Here is a 21,550-nt window from a genome sequence, read left to right as displayed (position 1 = left end):
GTAGATTTCAAAAATGAAAAGAACAATCATCTCTGCAGCTTTTTGGAAACTGTTATGGTTCTGTTTGAAGCTGTAATTATTGTCTGATGTTTGACAGGCGTGTTCGGGTCAGTGTGGCTGTAAGGAACAGGCCTCTTGTTGATGCTGTAATGCATTATTTTTATATTTTTAACTTGTAGTCTTCAAACTGCACAAATCTAGTTGTTAAATAAAAGCTGTTGCACACTTTGTTCTCTCTGTCAAAGCAAGACTGTCCCATTACTAGGATTTATTTTTATTGATATGTAAGTTTGTGAAAGGCATTTTTAGTGCTGTAATAATAATGTTACCTCTGTGTCTGTTACACGGTTCAGTTCTGCTGACCAGGATGGCCGAGTGGTGAAGCCATTGAGCTTCAGATTCGAAGGACATGTGTCCATGTGGGTTCAAACCCCACTCTGGGTAAAGAAATAAACCCAGCCTTTTGTGGAAGTAATCACATGTTTGGCTTCTGTAACTAAGTTGATGACAAATAATTTCTAGAAGACATTATGTGCCATTCTAGGCACATGTGCAGTTTTACATCCAATATTGGACCTTTACGTGACGTGTTGCTTAACTACGTTTTTGTGAAATGTCTTTCAGACCAAACTGAAGTATATTAATTTAGTGTTATCCAAAGATTGCATGGAGTTTGGTACAGCTAAGTGCACAAAAAAAACAAACTGTTAGTTTGCAGAATTGTGGTGAAGATTACAGTGATGCACTATGTTGGACTGGTACACAGGAGACTCTGGTATTCATGCTCAATGTTAGGTTACAATCAGGGTAGCAGACATAAATTCTATTTAAATATCTCATGTTTTTATCCTAATTAGACTCACTGAAGTCGACCCTTTATACTATTCTTCAAGCTTTTAGTGTATAGGATAGATCTGGGAATTATATGGCCTCTAGACCACATCCATTCCTCTGACTGTCCCTGACCACCTCAAACACTCCAACAGACTTTAACACACTCGTTTGAACCCACAACAGTCTAGATTTCTCTCACCAAACAAGAAAAAAAAAAAAAAGGACTGAGAAACAAATATTGTACTTAAAATAGAAGCAATGTAGCAAAAGCACTTACCAGCAGCAGATGATAAAGACAGAAAGTTAACACTAAGCAGAATTGTTGGTGTAGCCCCAGTTTCTCATGTGGCCTCCTGAGAAAATGAGTGACACGCCTCTTCTTTACAGCCTACACCATCAGTTTGATGTATACGAGTCTAAACTTCCTGCTTTAATCCTGACAGAAAACACCCCAAAGAAATATGAAAAAAAGCTGTTTTATTTGTTACGCACAGTCACACCTTTAGCTCATCACATTTTTCTATTTAAGGGAATTCATGAAGAGAGTCTTCAGTTTCTCCAAGTCGACATTTTTCATCAGGATAGCCTTGTGTTTCTTCTTCAGCAGCTCCATGTAGTCCACAACCATCATGCCTCGGGTGTAGGTCCCTGCCAGCTCCACCGTTACAGCAACCTGAAGGAGGGATGCAAGGATTTGTTCAGTAACATTTTTTGCAAGCAGTGTTTGAACTTTGAACCAATTAAAGGAGCTTTTTTTTTTTTTTTTTTTTTTTTTTAAAAAACCTTGTCACTCTCGGTTATGAATGCATCTTCAATGGCAGCAGCCATAGCGTAGGTGTCGCAGGAATTGAACCCTTTTCCCTCTATGATCTCCTTTTGATATTCAGGTGACTGAGCTTTCTGCAGAAACAAGGAGAGGTTTACATCTGTTTGCTAGGTCTTTAAACTATAATCTAGTTGATTTTCTTTCTTTTTTTTTTCCCATTCTGGCTTCGTCACCCAAATATTTCTCAAATCACTGAGTTACAAACTGAACTGACTGTTTGTAGATCAACCTTAATCCTGCAACCAGCATATGGCTATTATTATTATTACATTAGCTATAGAAAAGTCTATGAAAGGGTTATGTTGCAACACATCACATCATTTCAGAAGTCTATCTGCTCTGTTATGTTTAACAGTGCACAGCATGTTTTTCCAGCCCAAACAATTACCTTCATTGACAAGCTTGAGATCTTTTTCATAAAGGCGGCCTTCTCTGTGTTTTGGGACAGCCACTGCTCACAGAAAGACTGATGGGGAGGAAAGTAAATAACGCACTGTTATACTGCACCAAATTGTCTGAAAATATATAAAACAATGCCTTTTATTTCTTGGCTAACAATAAAGTCAAAGTGAACAGAAGATAAAACGTGGAATATTAAGTTTAACATTGCACAAACTTCATGTAGCAGTTAGGAATACAGGCGCCCAAATAATAGGTCCATAAAATGTCCTTGTGGTACTAAAATATCTGAAATCCAAACAAAGTGTTACACAGAAATACCCAAAGGCCCATTTATTCAAATCCACCAACAGGGTTAAACTAGTCGAATCCAATAGCTTTCTGGAGTTTTCTCTTTTGTTGATAATCAAACTAGTGGCTGAAACTTGAACTCAGTTTTACTTATACAGTGCCAAATCACAACAACAGCCACCATAAGGCAGTAAGAAAACCCCAACAATCATATGTCCCCAAGCAAGCTCATTGGCAACAGTGGGAAGGAAAAACTCCCTTTTAACAGGAAGAAACCTCCAGCAGAACCAGGCGCAGGGAGGGGTGGCTATCTGCCATGACCAGTTGGGGGTTTGGGGAGGAAGATGGAACAAACCAAAAAACATGGTGTGGAAGAGAGCCAGAGATTAATAATAAGTAATGATTCAATGCAGAGAGGTTGAAGTAGGGCTGTGCGATATGACCAAAATCTCATATCACGATATAAGACATCTATCGTCCGATAACGATATAAATCACAAAAATTTAACATTTTCTGTAAGTTCTGTGAATCTTGGGCAGCTTGACTTGCGTGAAGTGTTTCCAGCTGGGCGTCGTGTGCCTGGAGTCGAGTGTTTAAACCGATGCATGAAACTATACATTTTTAGACATAGGTTGTAAGTTTTCTTTGTGAGTATTTATTACACAGCGTGCTGCGGGGAAAAGCCTGTTCTAACGTTTGAGTCTAAGGTTTATGTTTTAGCACCTGACTGCTCTTTTTTGCTTCTCATCCGTAAATACTCTGCATACTCTTTCACATGATTCAGTTTATTTTGAAAAGTCTCAACAGGATCTTGAGCTTTATTGTGAAAGGTTTATGTGGAAAATAATCAAGCGGACACGCGATTGTTTTACCGTTGTTGCTAACGACAACGCATAAAAACAGGCGCTTGTCCATCCGTAGTGTGGTTATATTAAATATAAGAGACAGAGAGAACTGTAAGAAATTATATAGCCACTACAGTGACCATCAAAACGGTGAAAAAATATTGGCATAAACAGTTTATTTTGCGACACCACGAAACAAACGATAGCGTAAAATGAAACGATAGACGTTTTTATATTGTCATCCGATACATCGTTATATCGAACAGCCCTAGGTTGAAGTGAACTTTGTTTTCAGCCTCACCCAGGGCAGGCTGTTGGAGCAGCTGAACTCCCAGGGTGCAATGTAGGTGGGGCAGTTGTAGCGATCCAACACGATGTAGGCAGCCTCAGGGTCAGCCACGAAGTTGAACTCTCCACACACTGTGGTGTTCCCCCTGGCTGCGCACACATTTACAAGTACAGTGAGGCAGTGTTCGCGTCTAAGCAAGTAGACCGAGTAAATGTTTTGAGTCACGTGTACGACATACAGTCAGTGTTTCCTCCCATGATGTAGAGTGCCTTCAGCTTCTTTGGGAAAGATGGGTCCAGTTGCACGGCGACAGCCAGGTTGGTAAGGGGAGCAGTGGCAACCAGGCTTACCTACATACAGAGCATAAATAAATAAATAAATCTGCCAATCTCCAAGTTCTTCATGTCATGAAAATAAAAGTTTATCTCACCTCTCCAGGATTTTGATTGACAATCTTGATCATAGCATTCACAGCTTTCTTCTTCTGCACCAGCTCCAAGCCTGGAGCATCTGGGTCGGGAACTTCACCCAGTCCATCCTTCCCATGATAATCCCCAGCTTGGCGTTTTTTGGCCAGGAGAGGCTCTGAGCAGCCTCGATACACCGGGATCTGCATCACAGCCGAGCATTCAGATTAACCTTTAAATTATGTATATTTAGTTAAGAGAAAAGCAAGCTGCCACAAACTTACGTCCAGCCTGTTGCAGACTTTCAGGACACGCAGTGTGTTTTTGAGGGCATTCTCCAGAGGGGTGTTGCCAAAGCAACAGGTGATCCCCAAAATCTCAACATTGGGGGCCGCAAGGGCCACCATGATGGCCTGAGCATCGTCCACTCCAGTGTCCACATCAACAATCAGCTTCTTCCTCATCCTGTAGTTAACTGAACAACAGATCAGCTCTCTTTAACGTTTTAACCTTTTGCCATATAAAACTTGGCAAATGATGGAGTAAAGACTGGATTTAGGTGGCCAGAGTTTAACTCCAAAAAACCTTCTTTAGCTTAGCTAAAGAAGGTTTAAGTTATAATCACCCTCCCATCACAGCCACCTCACCTGCAACCACTTCCTCATCAGCTCACCTGTTTCCACTCCCACATCAGATTAAACCATTCTTCAGACTAATCTGAATCCAGTTTGGTCTTATGACTTTAAGCAATGGTGTTTTGGCTGCCACTCTGTTTATGACCATCTGTTCTCGAATTTCCCATAAAGGGCTCATGCTTGCCTTGTCTCTGTCAGTGTTTTTTTCAGTCCCTGTATTCTTAAAACTACATGAAGCTTCAGTTTTGTTTGAGTTTCTCAAAGTCATAAAATACACAGCAAACATTTCTCCGGGTCTAGGATCTTTGCATTGTCCATCCATCCATCCATCCACCCATTCACTTCCGCTTTTTCTTTGCATTGTATTTTATTAAAAAATATGATGTCCTAGTAAACAGCATACACACACATATTTACAGGAACAATAACTATATAACTAATCAGACTGTTGTGGAAGTTTTCCATTAAATAAAGCCTGCAGACAAGTGGCGAGCGGTAGCTAACATTCTTTAATCAAAACAAAGAACAGAAAACCAAGCTTGGTGGAGAGCATGCATGATGCAGAAGGTCAGCAGAGTCTCTCTGAGCCTAGCAGGGCTCTCAGTTAAATACCTTCTCCAGGAACAAAAGGCAGTACACAGCTGTTTCACACCTTAAGGTTCACACTGACTTGTTACCTCCCAGAGTCGTGGAAGAGACAAAAGACTCTTCCTTTGGAGTTGTCTGCTTCCCCCCAACTTCTTTACCAGACCCCCACCATCTGTCTAACTGCATGAGTGTGACACATGCTAAAATCCAGTGGCACTAAGGCATTATACAATAAAATAATGTGATTAATACATAAATTAAAAGAAATTCTTATACACAGACTAATCAAACTAATTCCTGGTATAGAAGACTCAGTCCTCACCTGGTGAGAGGATCTTGACAAACGTCTACTGCTGACTGAATCATGAGAGAAATGGTACCAGAGAGCAGCCTTCTGAAAAGAGTTTGTTATGTAAGAGGAGCACTCTCCAGATGAGCTGTTTATAGCTTCTTTTTTTAAACTCCCACTGGTTGCAGAAGTGTCGTCTTTCAGAGAGCAGCAGAGAGTTAAATTACCAATAGTTGGCGCTTTCAGATGAGTTTTAATAGAAATTCCACACCTTTGTTAAATGCACTTTGGTGCTTGGCTGCCTCTAAAGCTTTTTGTGTAATCAATACCTGGATTTTATGAAAAGCACTGCATTTATAGGCTTGGAGAGGGCTGCTATATACTGACTGTTAGCAAAAAGAAAAATCTTTTTTCGTTTCACTCGTATATTTGTATGAAACATGCCAAAAACCACTTTTCAGCATATTTAACTTTTTCCACCATTACCAAAGGACTGCTGTGGACTGCTGATATAGGCTAAATTCTTAAGCTGGTCCATTGGAAATGATTACTGAATGAGAAATTATATTAATAAGTGTGCTTCTTTGGTACAGTGACCCCGGCACTTACAAATATTACAGGTGCCTTTATGTTACTTTAGCAAGGCTAAATCTGTTTTGGGCATGTGGCAGCCTTGCTGAAGAATATGGTGTGAGTTTATAGCATAAGTGTAAAGAAATTGTCTGTTGTCCCAGCCTCTGACTACAGCTGCTGTCCGTGGTGATGATCAACTGATGGATGGATGGATGGATAACTTGTTTTGTGATCTCCAGTGGATTTTCTTTGTGGACAGGCTGTGATCAGCAGACCTTTGTAATCAACAAAATATAAGAGCTATATGGCTTATTTCAAACCTCTGAACCTCTAAATGCATAAATGCAAACCTCTAAATGCATAGCGCCCACCCAGCTGACAGCTGGGTGGGCGCTATGATGTTACTGATAGTGAACTTTATTTTATTCATAATTTTATTCGCAAGGTCAGTTAGTAGAGTAATAAATAATTATCTGAATCTTACAACCAAAGTTTTTATCTGACGTAAAATGAATAGAAATCATAAATATACCAACAAGACAGTATACATCACTGTCACAACAGCGTTTGTTTTCATTCAAAGGCTTTATGGCTTTTCCTATAATACCTGGTGGGCCGGTCTCTAGTCAAAATGCCCGGGCCAATTTTTTGTCCCAGTCCAGCCCTGATGTGAAGCTACAGACAACCATAGTCAATGGTCTTCCAGGGGCCAGAGCAGGCAATATTGAGGGAAATTTAAAACTGCTGGCTAAGGGTAAACGTAAATTCAGTAAAATTATAATCCACGTCGGCAGTAATGACACCCGGTTACGCCAATCGGAGGTCACTAAAATCAATACTGAATGTGTGTAACTTTGCCAAAACAATGTCGGACTCTGTAGTTTTCTCTGGTCCCCTCCCCAATCAGACCAGGAGTGACATGTTTAGCCGCATGTTCTCCTTAAATTGCTGGCTGTCTGAGTGGTGTCCAAAAAACGATGTGGGCTTCATAGATAATTGGCAAACCTTCTGGAGGAAACCTGGTCTTGTTAGGAGAGACGGCATCATCCCACTTTGGATGGAGCAGCTCTCATTTCTAGAAATATGGGCAAATTTATTAAACCTCCCAAAATATGACTATCCAGCCCAGGACCACGCCTCTCTGCAGCTTCTCTCCTCCTGTGACCCCCCCAAACCCCCATCTCCTGAGACTGTGTCAGCTCCCAAACAGACAAAAAACAAACTAAAAACCAGCAAAAAATGACTTAAACATAAAAAAAAAATCACAAAGAAAGAACAATACAGAATCCACATCTGAACCAAAGAGTAAAACAGTGAAATGTGGATTATTAAACATTAGGTCTCTCTCTTCCAAGTCTCTGTTAGTACATGACTTAATAATTGATCAACAAATTGGCTTACTCTGCCTTACAGAAACCTGAGCAGGATGATTATGTTAGATTAAATCAATCAACACCCCCGAGTTATTCTAATCATCAGAAACCTCGGAGCACAGGCCGACGGGGCAGTGTGGCCGCAATTTTTCACACCAGCCTATTAATCAACGAAAGACCAAGACAGACTTTTAATTCATTTGAAAGCCTGATGCTTATCCTTGTCCACCCCAGCTGTAAAACTCAGAAACCAGTCTTACTTGTTACCATCTATCGTCCACGTGGCCTTACACAGAGTTTCCGTCTTTCTCCTCAGACTTTTTTATCTGATTTAGTGCTCAGCTCAGATAAAATAATTATTGTGGGTGATTTTAACATCCATGTAGATGCTAAAAATGACAGGGAAAAACACCCTGGAATGGCGAATCCATCTTTGGAAGGCCTCCGCTGGGATGTCAACACAGGCCAGCTCCATTGCCCTTAGGAGGTTCTCTCTTGTGTATGGTTGTCTGTCATAAACCTTCCATCTCCACGATGAGAAGAACTCCTCTATAGGGTTCAGGAAAGGGGAGTAGGGTGGCAGACAGACGTTTAAAAAGTGGTCACTGTTGGTGGTGAACCACTCTCTGATTTGGTTTGTTCTGTGGAAGCGGACATTGTCCCAAATGATCACATAAATGTGATGTGCAGGCCCAGGATGGTGTTGTTGGCGGTCCAGGAGGATGTCTTTTAGCTCCTCTAGGAAGGTGAGGAGACGTTGGGTGTTGTAAGACCCAAGGACAGTTTGTAACTGTCTAAATTAACGGCTAATGACATCTTACTTAAAGACCAGATAGAGTCTCTATTGCTTAATACATAGTTGTGTTGTGAATATTCATCCTTAATCTTTATAAATGCATATGCTTCAGAATAATTATAGTAACTACAAAATGGTACATTTCAGGCTAGAATGGCAAAGGGGAACCTGTCAGTAGAGGAACGAAAGAGAAGGAACTGGGAGTATCAAAAAAGAAGGAGAGAAAAAATTAACAGCCAGCCTGAGTTGAAGAAAGAGTTTCTCATAAAGGAAAAGGAAAGATGGAGAAATAGAGTGAAAGAGGGAAAAATAAAGAACATCAGTGATCTGAAAGAAAGAGAAAAAAGGCAGAAGAGAAGGTTTTGAAAACAAGCACAGAGAGACAAAAGGAGAAAAAGTACAGCAGGGTCTAAACACACAACCACAGAGTACTTTAGACATTCATTCTGAGGAATCAGGGAAGGGTAGCTACTAGGTAGCTACTTGCTGGTGAACTATCAAGATGTAGAACTTGACATGTGCAAAAATAGAATTGTTATGATGTGTCTTGTGATATTACATACGTGTTGAAGTTTAATGTTCATTTTAAAAGAAATAATATCTTGTTTTCTACTAGTGTGTCACCACCGTCAGATTTGTGTCACCACCGTCAACACCTTGTCAACTCCATAATATGGATTTGTTCTTTATTTTTCTCTTTTGAAGAACCATATGTTTTGCTCCCTCATGATATTCCAATAAAAATACTTAATTTTCTAAAAAAAATTTGTCATTTGCATGGTACTAAAAATGCTTGTTTCTTATGGAGATTAAATACAAGCTTCTGAAAATACGTATGACTGTAACTTTAATAATAAAAAGCCAAAAAATCTTACTTTTAAACGTGGTATAATTAGTTTGAAAACATATGTGCATAAACAATAGAATAGAGAGGCTGCTAACAGTCAAAATAGCTGAAAAAACTGAATTTAAAATATATATTTTTACATTTCTTTGTGTCTGATGGTGTTGACTAAAACCTTGCACTTCTCCAGTAAAAACATAAATTATTAAAAAATGTTACACCTAGGAGATTGTACCAAAACATGGTGAGACAGTCAAAACTTTGTGTAACAATTATATGTAAATATGTTTTTGAAAAATCAAAAAATATTTTTTAGAAAATTAAAACCTGTTTTGTCCCTAATCTCAGGAATCACTGAACTACAAACATGTTTAATGAATCATATTTCATAACTTAACAATATAAATTGTTAATTTTAAAACAACAAAGTTATTTGCAGCCATTTACCTTTTACCCCTTTTATTTATAACCATTTCAAACTATTTACATAGCATATTTTCGGTGAGGGAGGAATGTGATATCCGTGGGGAGATGAATGAAGCACAGCTGGCAGTGGAGAAGCCAGATGAAAACGGAGTCGGAGAAGCTCGTCAGCTGTATATTGGTAAAGTCCAGCACCAGGTCGATAGATCAGTGACATAAAAATCCAAACCCACATGAACAATACCCAAATCCTGCCAGGCCACATCAAAGACAAAGACACTGGTAAGCCAAACAACCAGCTGTACGAATCGGTGGAAGGCCGCAGCCAAAGCGAACAGTGTCAATAGAAGACATAAAGGATTAAAGTTGTTAAGATATATATGTATGTATATATATATATATATATATATATAGATATATATGTATATATATATAAATATATATATATATATATATATATATATATATATACATATATGAGGCTGTACGCTAAGCGGAAGGAAGGAGGCCGGGGACTGGTGAGTGTCAGCACCACAGTCCAGGATGAGACAAGAAACATCCACGAATACATCACGAAGATGGCCCCAACTGACAGCGTGCTCAGTGAATACCTCAGGCAGCAGAAACCCAAGAAAGAGGAGGAAGGCGAGGAACCATCATGGAAGGACAGGCCCCTGCACGGTATGTACCACCGGCAGATAGAGGAGGTGGCTGATATCCAGAAATCCTACCAGTGGCTGGACAAAGCTGGACTGAAAGACAGCACGGAGGCACTAATCATGGCAGCACAGGAACAAGCACTGAGCACAAGATCCATAGAGGCTGGGGTCTATCACACCAGGCAAGACCCCAGGTGCAGGCTGTGTAAAGATGCCCCTGAGACAATCCAGCACATAACAGCAGGGTGCAAGATGCTAGCAGGCAGGGCATACATGGAGCGCCATAACCAAGTGGCCGGCATAGTATACAGAAACATCTGTGCCGAGTATGGCCTGGAAGTCCCGAGGTCAAAATGGGAGACGCCCCCAAGGGTGGTGGAGAATGACCGGGCTAAGATCCTGTGGGACCTCCAGATACAGACGGACAAAATGGTGGTGGCTAACCAACCGGACATAGTGGTGGTGGACAAACAGAAGAAGACAGTCGTAGTGATTGATGTAGTGATTCCGAATGACAGCAACATCAGAAAGAAGGAACACGAGAAGCTGGAGAAATACCAAGGGCTCAGAGAAGAGCTTGAAAGGATGTGGAGGGTGAAGGTAACGGTGGTCCCCGTGGTAATCGGAGCACTAGGTGCGTTGACTCCCAAGCTAGGCGAGTGGCTCCAGCAGATCCCGGGAACAACATCGGAGATCTCTGTCCAGAAGAGCGCAGTCCTGGGAACAGCTAAGATACTGCGCAGGACCCTCAAGCTCCCAGGCCTCTGGTAGAGGACCCGAGCTTGAAGGCTAAACCGCCCGCAGGGGCGAGATGGGTGTTTTTTTATATATATATCTGAGATAAAAGGATATCGGTGAGCCGCAGCAGTAAGTCGCGCCAGCGTTCACTCAACTAGAACCGGAACAAGTCAACTCTGCTACAAATGAGGTAAACACTGACAAGTTCTGTGGTGATCAAATGAACTTGAAGTATGAATTTATGTAGGAATGAGTCCTTTTCATCAAGACATGTGAACCTGTTTTGGCACAACTCTGCCCCTGGCGGAACAGGGTGTATCATGCTAATGAAAGATGCCATAATATGTTTGTATACGCTCTTCAACAATGAAGTTAAAAGTTGAATGAAACAATGATATATGTAATGTCTGCACCTCATGTGTTGTGTTCCTATCTTTATGATATAAACAATGTGTACGTTTTTTTTCCTATCTAAATGAAATGTAGTTGTTTTTCAAGTACCATAGCAAAACCATCAACATCTTCGTCCTTTTTGTTTTTAACCTCAGTTATTGTTAAATGCACCTGGGGGAAATCTGACAGCAAGAAGTTTAGATATTGCTGCTCTTGAATAAGATTACTGTAAACAAAGAAGAATGTACCAAAGCTTTGAGGATAGTGGCCATGGTTAAACACTGGCAACAACAACTTGTTAGTTGGTATGTTGAAGTTTGGGTTTCTCTGGTTCTCTAATCAGATGATCTTTTTATCTGTCTAAGCGAGTGACTGCCAAGAACCGAGACCTCAGATGCTCAAAGCGCACGTTCTACTAAGATAAGAAGAAAAAAAATATAACTGCTATGGCTCAGGAACAAGTCAAGATTCAGCTGCATAAGGAGATGCTGATGTGCAGATTCCCAAACTTCATGATGAGCCTGGATGGAATTATAATGTTGAAAGTTGAGCTGTAGTCAATAAACAGCATCCACACATGTGTTGTTATGGTCCTGGTGGGAGAGGGCTAGGGTTGCCAACTGTCCCGTTTTAGCCAGGACATCCCATATGATGACATGAATTGGTTTGTCTCTTAGTCTACCTTAAATCTCCCATATATTGACTGTTATGTGCAATATCATATACATTGCATATTTACATTGTACCCAGCTGGTTGCGCATTGTGCTTCTGGCATGCCAGAGTGTCCCTTATTTGATAGTTAAAAAGTTCATGGCATCATCTGTGTATCTATTTGGCCTATAGGCAAACTGAAAAGGAGAACGATCTGGGATGTTATCTGGTCGGGGATCTGGTTAGGACACCATTTGCAAATCTGAATCTCCCATTTACCAAAACTCTAAACACATTCTCAAACACAAAACACATTTAGCAGTGTGGTGCACTTGTACCCAGAACGGTGCACACAGGCTACAGAAGTGAAACACAACTAACACACCGTTTTCATCATTAACACACTACCACTCAAAATTGAAAACACATGTTGCAACCTCTTCTTCTGCATTTTGATGGATTGAATACAGCTTCATCCACGAAGATGTATTCATGAGGCCTAATCATTGAGTCAAGCTCAAAGATTCTCTGTACACAACAAACTAATTTTAGTTCTGTAAATGAAATAGTATGATGTAGGGCTGGGTGATATGGCTTAAAATCCATATTGCGGTATAATTTGAAGCATGTGCAGTAATGATATATACTTTTCTTCTTTATAACGTATTTTACACACTATAAGGCACACTTAAAATCCTTTAATTTTCTCAAATATCGACAGTGTGCCTTATGTATGAATTCTGGTTGTGCTTACTGACCTCGAACCGATTTTATGTAGTACACAGCGCGCAGTAAATCTGTCAAAAATGTTTTCGTACGACTTTGGTAAGCTATGAAGGCGCACCGCTTGATGGATTGCTGGAGCATTACGGCTACCTTTGTCAGGAGCCTTGCGGAGTAATCTGGGTCCAAAACTCCATCTCCTTCAGGTCCCAAAGTCAAACGAACACTGCGGCATCACTGAGAGTTAAAAACTGTCTAAATTCTTTCATCTTTAATAAAATGATCAGCATTGCTGCTTTATCAGGTGTAACAATTAAGTTTAACATCCAGGCATCCATGAAAACAGAATTTATTAAATTCAATGGAGTTAGAAGTTGGCATGAAGCTAGCTCACTAGTTTCCACCTAAACATGATATGCCATGTTCTGACTGAGAGATTGATAAAAAAAATTAAAACGTACAGCTTTGCTATCACTTCCAACATAAATGAAGACAGAAAAGTAAACAGCAGTGACTTCTGTAGGGTTACTGAAATCGGACTAGCTGGTATATAATGATGTCCTACGTGATCACTAGCAAAACAGCTACGTTAGCATAACATTAGCACAGTAAAGCTGAAGGATGAACGCTAACTTTTTTCCACTCGAGAAAAGTTAACATGAGGGTTTCTGGTGGTTAGGGACAAATGCAATAGTATGGCAGGATGCTATAAACGGACCAAACTTCAGTCAGGAGAACAACTGAGATAATCCATCCACAATACGAGGTTAGTCATTAATATACTGCAACAACATGGGAATAGAGCAGCTGCGAGAGAATTCAGCATTAATGAATGGTACGGAAGTGAAGGAAGCGCAGTAATTTGCAGATGATGTTGTTTGCAGCCGCTGCAATGCTTTCGACCAAAACAGGCACAGCTCGATGACACCATCAACATGCGTTATCGTGGTAGAGTGGTATAGCCAAAATCTCTACCGTTGGCCAAATTTATATCGTTTCTACCGTATACCGTTTATACCGCCCACCCCTAGTATGATGTATACATATGCTATGTATACAAGTATACTTATAACTAAATGGTATTTTGTTTAGAATTGAAAGACGGCCACATGAGGGTGGAAGAACACGCATGTGCTCACGACACCAGGACACACTTATTGTGGATATGGTCCGTCCGAATAATGAAATTTGACTGCATGAAGTACAGCAGTGGATTATAGAAGACAACATACATTTTGAATCTAGCAAAAAGGAGAAGAAAAGGTTGCAATGTCATAGGTCAATGTGCCATTATTGAACTGCCTGGTCAGTGGAAACGTAACTATCTGTGCTGCCATCAGCAGCTATGGGGTTCTCCACAGTCATGTTGTTGTTGAGCCATACAACACCGAACTTCTAGCAACATTCCTGGATGGTCTACGGGATGCTTTGCTTGAGTAGAGAGATCGCGAGTAGGCAGAGCATCCCATATCATTTGGGACAATGTGAGCTTTCACCATGGTCCAAGAATATGCAATTGGTTTCACAATGTGCAGCATTTTATCAATGTGTTTCTTCCTCCATACTCTCCCTTTTTGTACCCTATCAAGGAGTTTTTCTCAGCATGGAGATGGAAAGTATACGACCGACACCCTTACACACAGGAAAATCTACTTCAAGCAATGAATGGAGCATGTGGTGAGATACGACTGGAATCTTGCTAGGGCTTGATTAGGCATGCTAAAGGATTCCTTTCTCGTTGCATTGCAAGGGAGACCATAGCACATGACAACTATGGATGAAGTCCTGTGGCCTGACCCAGCACAGAGGCTTGATGCTGAGGCAGATTAAATTATCTGAATATGCTGTAAAAATATATAATTTTTTATGTATATGTAACTTATTTATTGCAGTTCTTTTTTGTTAAAATGTGAGTACAAGAATAAATGAATGAATACATAAATATTATTTTCCCACTATCCCACAGTGTTCTGTATTTATTTCTGTAGTGTGTAATAGTTGCTAAGTTGTGTTTGCACATTGGCTGGTTTTGTGTGGCTTTTGACAGTAGTGGTTGATTTTGAGTAAAGTTAAAGTAGTTTGGGGTCAAATGTTTGGTTTTGCAAGACAAGTTGAAGGTTTTGTGTGTGTAGCTTGAATTTTACCGTTTGTGTTTAGTGTTTTGAGACAAAGAGATGAGATTTTAGGAAATGTGTTTTAGCAATTCAGAAAAACTGTAAAGCTCGTTTTAGATATTAAAAGGTTGGATGATTGAATTCCACTGAACAGACTGTTCACTATTTAATACCAACCCCATGCAAACTTGTAAAAACCATCCACTTATCCAGGCCAGTTTCACGGAACCTTTTATCTTGTGTCAGAGGAGGATGGCTGTCGTTTTCTGATCCCTTAGATAATCTCTCCAGCGTGTCCTGGGTCTGCCCCGGGGCCTCTTCCTAGTGAGACATGCACAGAACACTTCACCCAGGAGACACCCAGGCATCCTAGTCAGATGTGCAAACTAGGGCTGCTCAATTAATCAAATTTTAATCTAAATTACGATCTGGGCTTTCAACGATCATTAAAAATGACTGAGCCGATTATTAGCACCTCCCTCGTGCTTTACTCTCGCGCTGCTCCGTGTGGTAAATCGAGCGTACCTCTCTGCGTTACGAACACGCGTCACAACAATTAAGAGTACCCGAGGGAAGCTCGGAAAGCTAAGCAGAAGTTATTTGGAGAGCAGAGGATAACGGCTGCTGAAGAAAGAATGCCGTTGGTTGAAAAGAGAGGTAAAACGACTTCAGTGGTGTGGAAACATTATGGGTTCGCGGAGTCAGATGTGGATCAAGTAGACATAGTGTGTAAACTTTGCTACGGTGTCGTAGCTGCACGACAGAGCAACACATAGAAATTTATTCAATCATCTGCAGACCGCTCACAAAGTGACATACGACTAAACAATGGGGGATATTTGGTTATTTGCATAAATATTATGCAGTATTTTGAAGTTCACTAAACATTAATGTTTACATTTCATCATTTATTTTTTATATTGCAAACATTTGCACTGTTATCAGTATTTGCACACTATTTTATATTATTTTTTGACAATCTTTAAAGCCATTATTCAAGACATTGTTATTGTTAAATAAATATCGTCAAATAATCGAGATCTCAATTTCAGTGAAAATAATCGTGATTATCATTTTTGCCACAATCGAGCAGCCCTAGTGCAAACCAATTTCAATCCTTTCAATATGGAGGAGCAGTGGAAGAACTGCCTGGATAAAGTTTACGCCAACGTGCGCAGGGCCTACAAGGCAGCTGTGCGCCCGAACATCGGCTCATCTGACCATGCCATTGTGATGCTGCTGCCCACATTTACATCACTGCTGAAACGCACAAGACCTGCCAGAAAAACCATCAGAGTCTGGCCAAGTGGGGCTGTCTTAGCACTTCAGGACTGTTTTAAGTGCAGACTGGAACATGTTTAAAGAGGCAGCCACCCAAAATGGCTTCGTGGACCTGGATGAGTTCACTGAATCTGTGACCTGCTACATCAGTAAGTGCACAGAGGATGTAACAGTCTCCAGAAACATCACCACAAGAGCACATGAGAAGCCCTGGTTCACTGCAGCGGTACGTGCATGTCTGAGAAAGAGAGATGCTGCTTTCCGGCGTTTGGCTCTCAGCGAAGGCGGTCGCACTTTTCTCCTCTCCTCCTTCCCCTATCTTCCCTGCTTAGCCGCTTATGTCCTTGTCTTGTCTCGTGCTTTTTTTTTTCTTACTACCCTGGAACACTCTCTCACAGCCGGTGTCTAAAACCTAAAGAGAACTATGGATTTGATCAACTGGTCTCTGAATGCTATTGACACCCTCTTCTCAACGAGAAGTTTGGGCTCGGGAGAGCCTGAGTGCCCTGGAGGGACTTTCCCTGCTGGATACACGATGGACGGGTGGCAGACATGGAGGATCGTGTGCCTGGCGGGACTGTCGATCGAGGACGCTGAAGATATCTACCTATTCGGAACCATGATAGCAGGGTTCTTGCTGATCGGAGCTGGCTTGGCCCTGGCTTATCGGAGAATCAAGACAGCGGGACTGGCTGCTCAAACCCCCACCAAGCTGCCTGCTGAGATTGGATTGACTGGACGAGGCGCGGCTTCTCAGAAAGGGCTCACAGACGGGGACATGGTCAAGAGCTTGGAGGCTATTGCGGCTGCAGTGAATACTCAGAATAACATCTCTGAGCGGATACTGGGACACATCAGGGAAGAATCAGCTCTAATCAACAACTATGGGCGAAAGCTGGAAAACATCACGGATCAGTTGGCTGCGGTCGCGAGGTCTCAGAACCGGCTCTGTGAGCAAAAGATTGACAAGACCACGGAATTGAAGGTTAACAACATCATGGAGAAACTGACGGCTATCCAACGGGAGATGGAGAGATCAGTGTCGGAGTGCTAAAACAATACAGCTCGAAATTCTCATGAGCTGTTGGAAAGAAATCACCATCTTAATACGGCTACCCCTCCGGCGCCAGCTGCGGGCTCAAGGCTGGAGCCGATCAAAACAATCCGAGATAACGCCTGTGTTGACATTGTTCCTCCCCATTCTAAGGCCACCTGGGTTGGCTGGCAGACTGTTTACTTAGCCTGGCAGGGCGAAGGACACTGTCTCCGCTGAACTATGGACACGCACACACATACACTTACACTGAAAACCACACACTTATCCCCCTCCCTTTCCAAACGCCTTCGATGCTTGTTTCCTGTGAGGGAACACGGCGGGTCTACGTGCCGCGCTGGATAAGATAGCGCTGTGCGAGGCGGCTGCTGGGTTTGCTTCACATTGCTCCTTACCCATCACCCTACCGTGTGGCTTGTTATGTCTTCCCAATGTTGTGTCACATTTATGTGCTTTTTTGTGCAGAGGAGTTTTTTTTGTTTCCTGTTCTCGTGCTGTCCTACCATGGAAGCATAGCATGAGAAGGGGTCTCTTTTTTTCCTCTTGTACTTTCCCATTGTAATGTACATTTCAATGTTTTTCTCTCCAATGCTACCAATCTCCGACTGTATCCCCATGTGATGTCTGTGTGTCTATGTAAGGTCGGGGGGGGTCCCATTTCACTGCAGGACCCCCCTGCATGTGACGAATAAAGCCTTGATTGATTGATTGATAAAACAGCTCTCAGAATAGCCAGAGCCAACCTTTCTCGCGCCATCCGTCAAGCAAAGCATGCATATGCACAAAAGATCCAGAGCTACTTCCACAACACAAAAGACCCTTGCAGTTTATGGCAGGGCATTCAGGCTGTCACACAGTACAAGCACCAAACAGCTGTGATGGAGATACCACACTTCCTGAGGAGATGAACAAGTTCTACGCACAGTTTGATGCATTGAACAACACACAAGCGATGAAAGCCATGCCCCCCACCACCGACCAAATCATCTCTGCGCCTGCAGCCGATGTGAGGAGAACTTTCACCAAGGTCAACCCACGGAAAAGCTGCTGGGCCAGGCAACATTCCAGGTCGTGTGCTGAGAGACTGCGCTGATCAGCTGGCCGGTGTCTTCACTAGGGATGGGTATTGATAAGATTTTCACGATTCCGATTCCATTTTCGATTCTGTTTAACGATTCGATTCTCTTATCGATTCTTTTTTAAAAAGGAGAACACTAAGGTCGATTAGCTTAGAACTTTGTTTTATATCTTCTCTTTGAACAAGATAGAAATTTAGGAGTAACATGGCCTTACAAACCCAACAGTGAGATCTTAAGAGATCCACAGCCTATGGCTCTTCAATGGGGTGTCACAGGGTCCCCGGGGAAAAAAATTGTAAATGTAAAATAATAAAATAAATATTCTTCTGTAGCAATAACAAAGTATAACATAAATTATTCTGTAGCAATTACACAAGAATATCCAGTAATGTCAGTATCCTGCCTGAATGAGTACAGTCCCATCGCCCCGACCCCCATCATCATGAAGTGCTTTAAGAGACTTCTCATAGCACAGTGGTTACCAAACTTTTTTTGTAGCACCCCCCCCCCCAACCACCCACCCCCGTGGACCTTTCGTCCACACATAAACACCGAATCACCGAAAACAGAGATTTTGTTAAATTCCTGTCTGGTTGGAGATTTTTTTTTTTTCTTTTTTTGTAAACCTGTCCCGTTTGGTTCTTTTGCCATCAGAATTACTGTCTAAAGGCGAAGAAAGATGCCCAACGGATTTACTTTACCAAATGGACCATCCCAGCCTTGCCGTAATGGTCCATTTGATTTACCTTTTATTGTTTATTTTCTTTTATTTATTTTTTTTTACTGCTAGATACGGGACAGGAGAAAAGAAAAGGGAGAAAGAAAGAGGGGGGAAAAAACAAAACAAACAAACAAAAAAAAAAACAGCGGAGAAGAGGGACGGGGATAAAGGACAAAAAACAAAAACCAACAAAATAAGCAGACAAAAAATACATATATCGATCACCTGGATCACCTGTTGAGAAAGAAAAAAGAAAACAAGCAGAAGAAAACGAGAGTAATAGAATAAACAACATCACAATGATATATGGGAATATAACACTACATACTTAATATTAAACATTATTGTGCAGCACGTAAGATCGACAGCGCACAGTGTGCTTTGAGGTAGGAGCCAAAAAGGGTGTAGTTTGTGTGTGTGATCACCTGTGTGTACACCTGTGAGCATGAGCGCGCTTGTATTTAAAAGGTTCCTTAATGTAATGATCTGCTAGAGGGTGTGGGGGGCCACAGTCCCATCCTCCAGGGCATGAAGCAGGTATGGAGGAGATCAAAACTCCAGACATCCAGAGGCCCCCAGAACACAAGAGACCAAGGAAGACCAACAAAGGGGCAGCCGCGCCACTGTCCCAGAAAGAGCTGAGGAGAATCCCAGATGAGGGATCACTCAGCAGCCGCGGAGCAGAAGCCAGGGGGGGTTGCAGTGACGTGCCCGTGAGCTCCGCCGGCAGCCAGCTGTGCCTGAGTGACCGAGCCCCAGGCCGAGAGGCCGAGGGCACCCCACCCCCGAAGTGGCCCGAGCGAGCCCCAGGTTCCAGGCCCCGATAAGCAGCCACCAAGGAGTGAGCCGGTGTGTACCCGGACGCCCACCCCCGGACACAAAGAACCACCAACGCATCGATGTCTGAGGGCGTCTGCCACCGGCAGGGGAAGTGGTGGGGGGAGATAGGCCTCCAAACCTTGGAGGGCCTGAGATGTCCCCAGAGAGGTGGCGTCTGATACCCAACCTGACATATAGACACAGACATACAGGCACACTCAAATACAAACATCCATTCCCACCCTCATGCTCTCATAGGCAATTACTCCACACTCAACCAACATGGAGACAGACATAAAGAGACGCTGTACACACAATCACACTCCCCAAGCGTACTCTAAGAACCGGGTCTAGGTACCCTTGCCCCTGGAGGGGGAAACTGCACCCAGACCCAGGTTGTGTTACCCTTTTCCCTGCAGTGGGGAGAAGCAGACTGCCCCGACTCCGCAGCAGCAGGGAGGCCCCACACCCCAGACCCCAGTCGGACGGCCAACTCCTCCTCCTAGCCCCCCCGCTCCAGCAGGCCGCAGAGACCGGGGGTGTGAGAAGACTCCAAACCTCCCTCTACCCGCTCATATGTAGTGTTGATGTATATGTGTTCTAAGGTGCAATTAAAACCCAGGAGGGCATGGAGCTACCTGCCAGAGAGCAGCAGGTAAGCGCATAGCCCCTCCTGATAGCCCTCAATGTCTACGTGTATTTAAAATTGAGAGGTGGGCAACGACGCCAGGGGTGAGGTGTACACCCTGATGGTAATTTGGAGTCCGTGTTGTGAGCCCACCCCCAATCTGGTTGGAGATTTTTGAAAACTCCGTTTTTGCGTTTATGTGGACGAGGAATACGGAGCTTGTCACGCAATGTCAAAGGTATGTGGCTTTTTTCACATCATGCTTAGGGATGGGTACCGGTATCCAGTGCCATTATGGCACCGGTTCTGACATAAACGGTAGTAACCAGACCGAAAAGCAGCGCACATTTCGGTGCTTTATTTCGGTGCTTTTTTTTTTTTTTTTTTTTTTTTAATGAGATGTCATACACTTTGGATTCTAGCTGATCGTTTTACCTTTCCAAGGATAATAGGCGGGCCCAGGTACGTACGTTCTTTTAGAGCAGAGCTACAGATTAAAAATGCCCAAGGTGAAGCGGTCAAAAGTCTTGCTGTACTTCACAGCAAAAGCCCCACGCCCCCGGTACCGGGAGCAAAAAGGAGATCACGTTTAATCGGTTATAACACAGGGTGAGAAATATAAGTCCAGACATGTGTGGTATCCACAGAAACCTCTAAAACTAAGCTAAAATGTCATATAAACCATTTCTACAACCACCAAACTCAACGAAAACAAGCCATGATTAAACGAGCAGTTATATAAATGCTCACAAGTCCGCTAAACAAACAAGGCGAAACCATAAATTCTCCAGACTTCATGTAACCGGCTAAAGACAGGCTGGTTATCTTCCAGAGCTATCACCAATTCCAAACACCAAGTTTCACCACACTCTGACCAAAATTCACTGAATGAGCCGCAAAAGAAGACCACAAAAACACACAGTTGCGCAAATACGCTAAGACAGAAATTGGCTTACCGTCCAGATTTCCTCCATTATTTTCGCCGGTAGCCACGTGATTATCAGCAGTTACCATGCCTACCTAGCCGCATCAGAGCCGTTCTCTTCTTCTTCTTCTTCTTTGTGTCTAACGGTGGTTGGCAACCAACGTAAAGGAGCATTACCCACTGTTCCGGAGTATGGGTCAGACAGTGAGCTTACAATCTGTATCCAAAAAAAAAAACAAAACCCTACACTCTTTCATAAACACCTATATCCTTCAGAAACCCCACCAGTTCCCTCACCTGTGCCCTACTACCCTCCAACACACTCTTCAGATTAAATTCCCCAATTCCCCG

The 21,550-nt window shown here is 42.4% G+C and overlaps 1 protein-coding gene across 1 annotated transcript; it reads right to left on the bottom strand.

Moving 5' to 3' along the window:
- Nucleotides 1-1,354: 1,354 nt before the first annotated feature.
- On the bottom strand, nucleotides 1,355-4,356 carry LOC134621380 (nucleoside hydrolase-like). The gene is made up of 7 exons (XM_063467851.1): nucleotides 4,177-4,356; nucleotides 3,916-4,095; nucleotides 3,724-3,835; nucleotides 3,498-3,634; nucleotides 2,049-2,126; nucleotides 1,618-1,734; nucleotides 1,355-1,507 (listed from the first exon to the last, which is right to left on the bottom strand). The coding sequence occupies exons 1-7, from the start codon at nucleotides 4,354-4,356 to the stop codon at nucleotides 1,355-1,357; spliced, it is 957 nt and encodes a 318-aa protein (XP_063323921.1).
- Nucleotides 4,357-21,550: the final 17,194 nt, after the last annotated feature.

Source organism: Pelmatolapia mariae, linkage group LG23 (assembly GCF_036321145.2).
Source record: "Pelmatolapia mariae isolate MD_Pm_ZW linkage group LG23, Pm_UMD_F_2, whole genome shotgun sequence".
In the NCBI taxonomy this organism is placed as follows: domain Eukaryota; kingdom Metazoa; phylum Chordata; class Actinopteri; order Cichliformes; family Cichlidae; genus Pelmatolapia; species Pelmatolapia mariae.
The sequence above is the reverse complement of the archived record's forward strand: the minus strand, read 5'-3'. Positions and strand labels throughout refer to the sequence as shown.

What these genes read in the sequence shown, in the direction of transcription:
- LOC134621380 (XM_063467851.1), bottom strand. Translation starts at nt 4,356, where the DNA reads ATGAGGAAGAAGCTGATTGTTGATGTGGACACTGGAGTGGACGATGCT. An exon ending in GCTCCAACAGCCTGCCCTGG is followed by an intron (nt 2,127 to 3,497) that starts GTGAGGCTGAAA and finishes CCTCCCCATCAG; the next exon opens with TCTTTCTGTGAGCAGTGGCT. An exon ending in TCATAACCGAGAGTGACAAG is followed by an intron (nt 1,508 to 1,617) that starts GTTTTTTAAAAA and finishes TCCCTCCTTCAG; the next exon opens with GTTGCTGTAACGGTGGAGCT.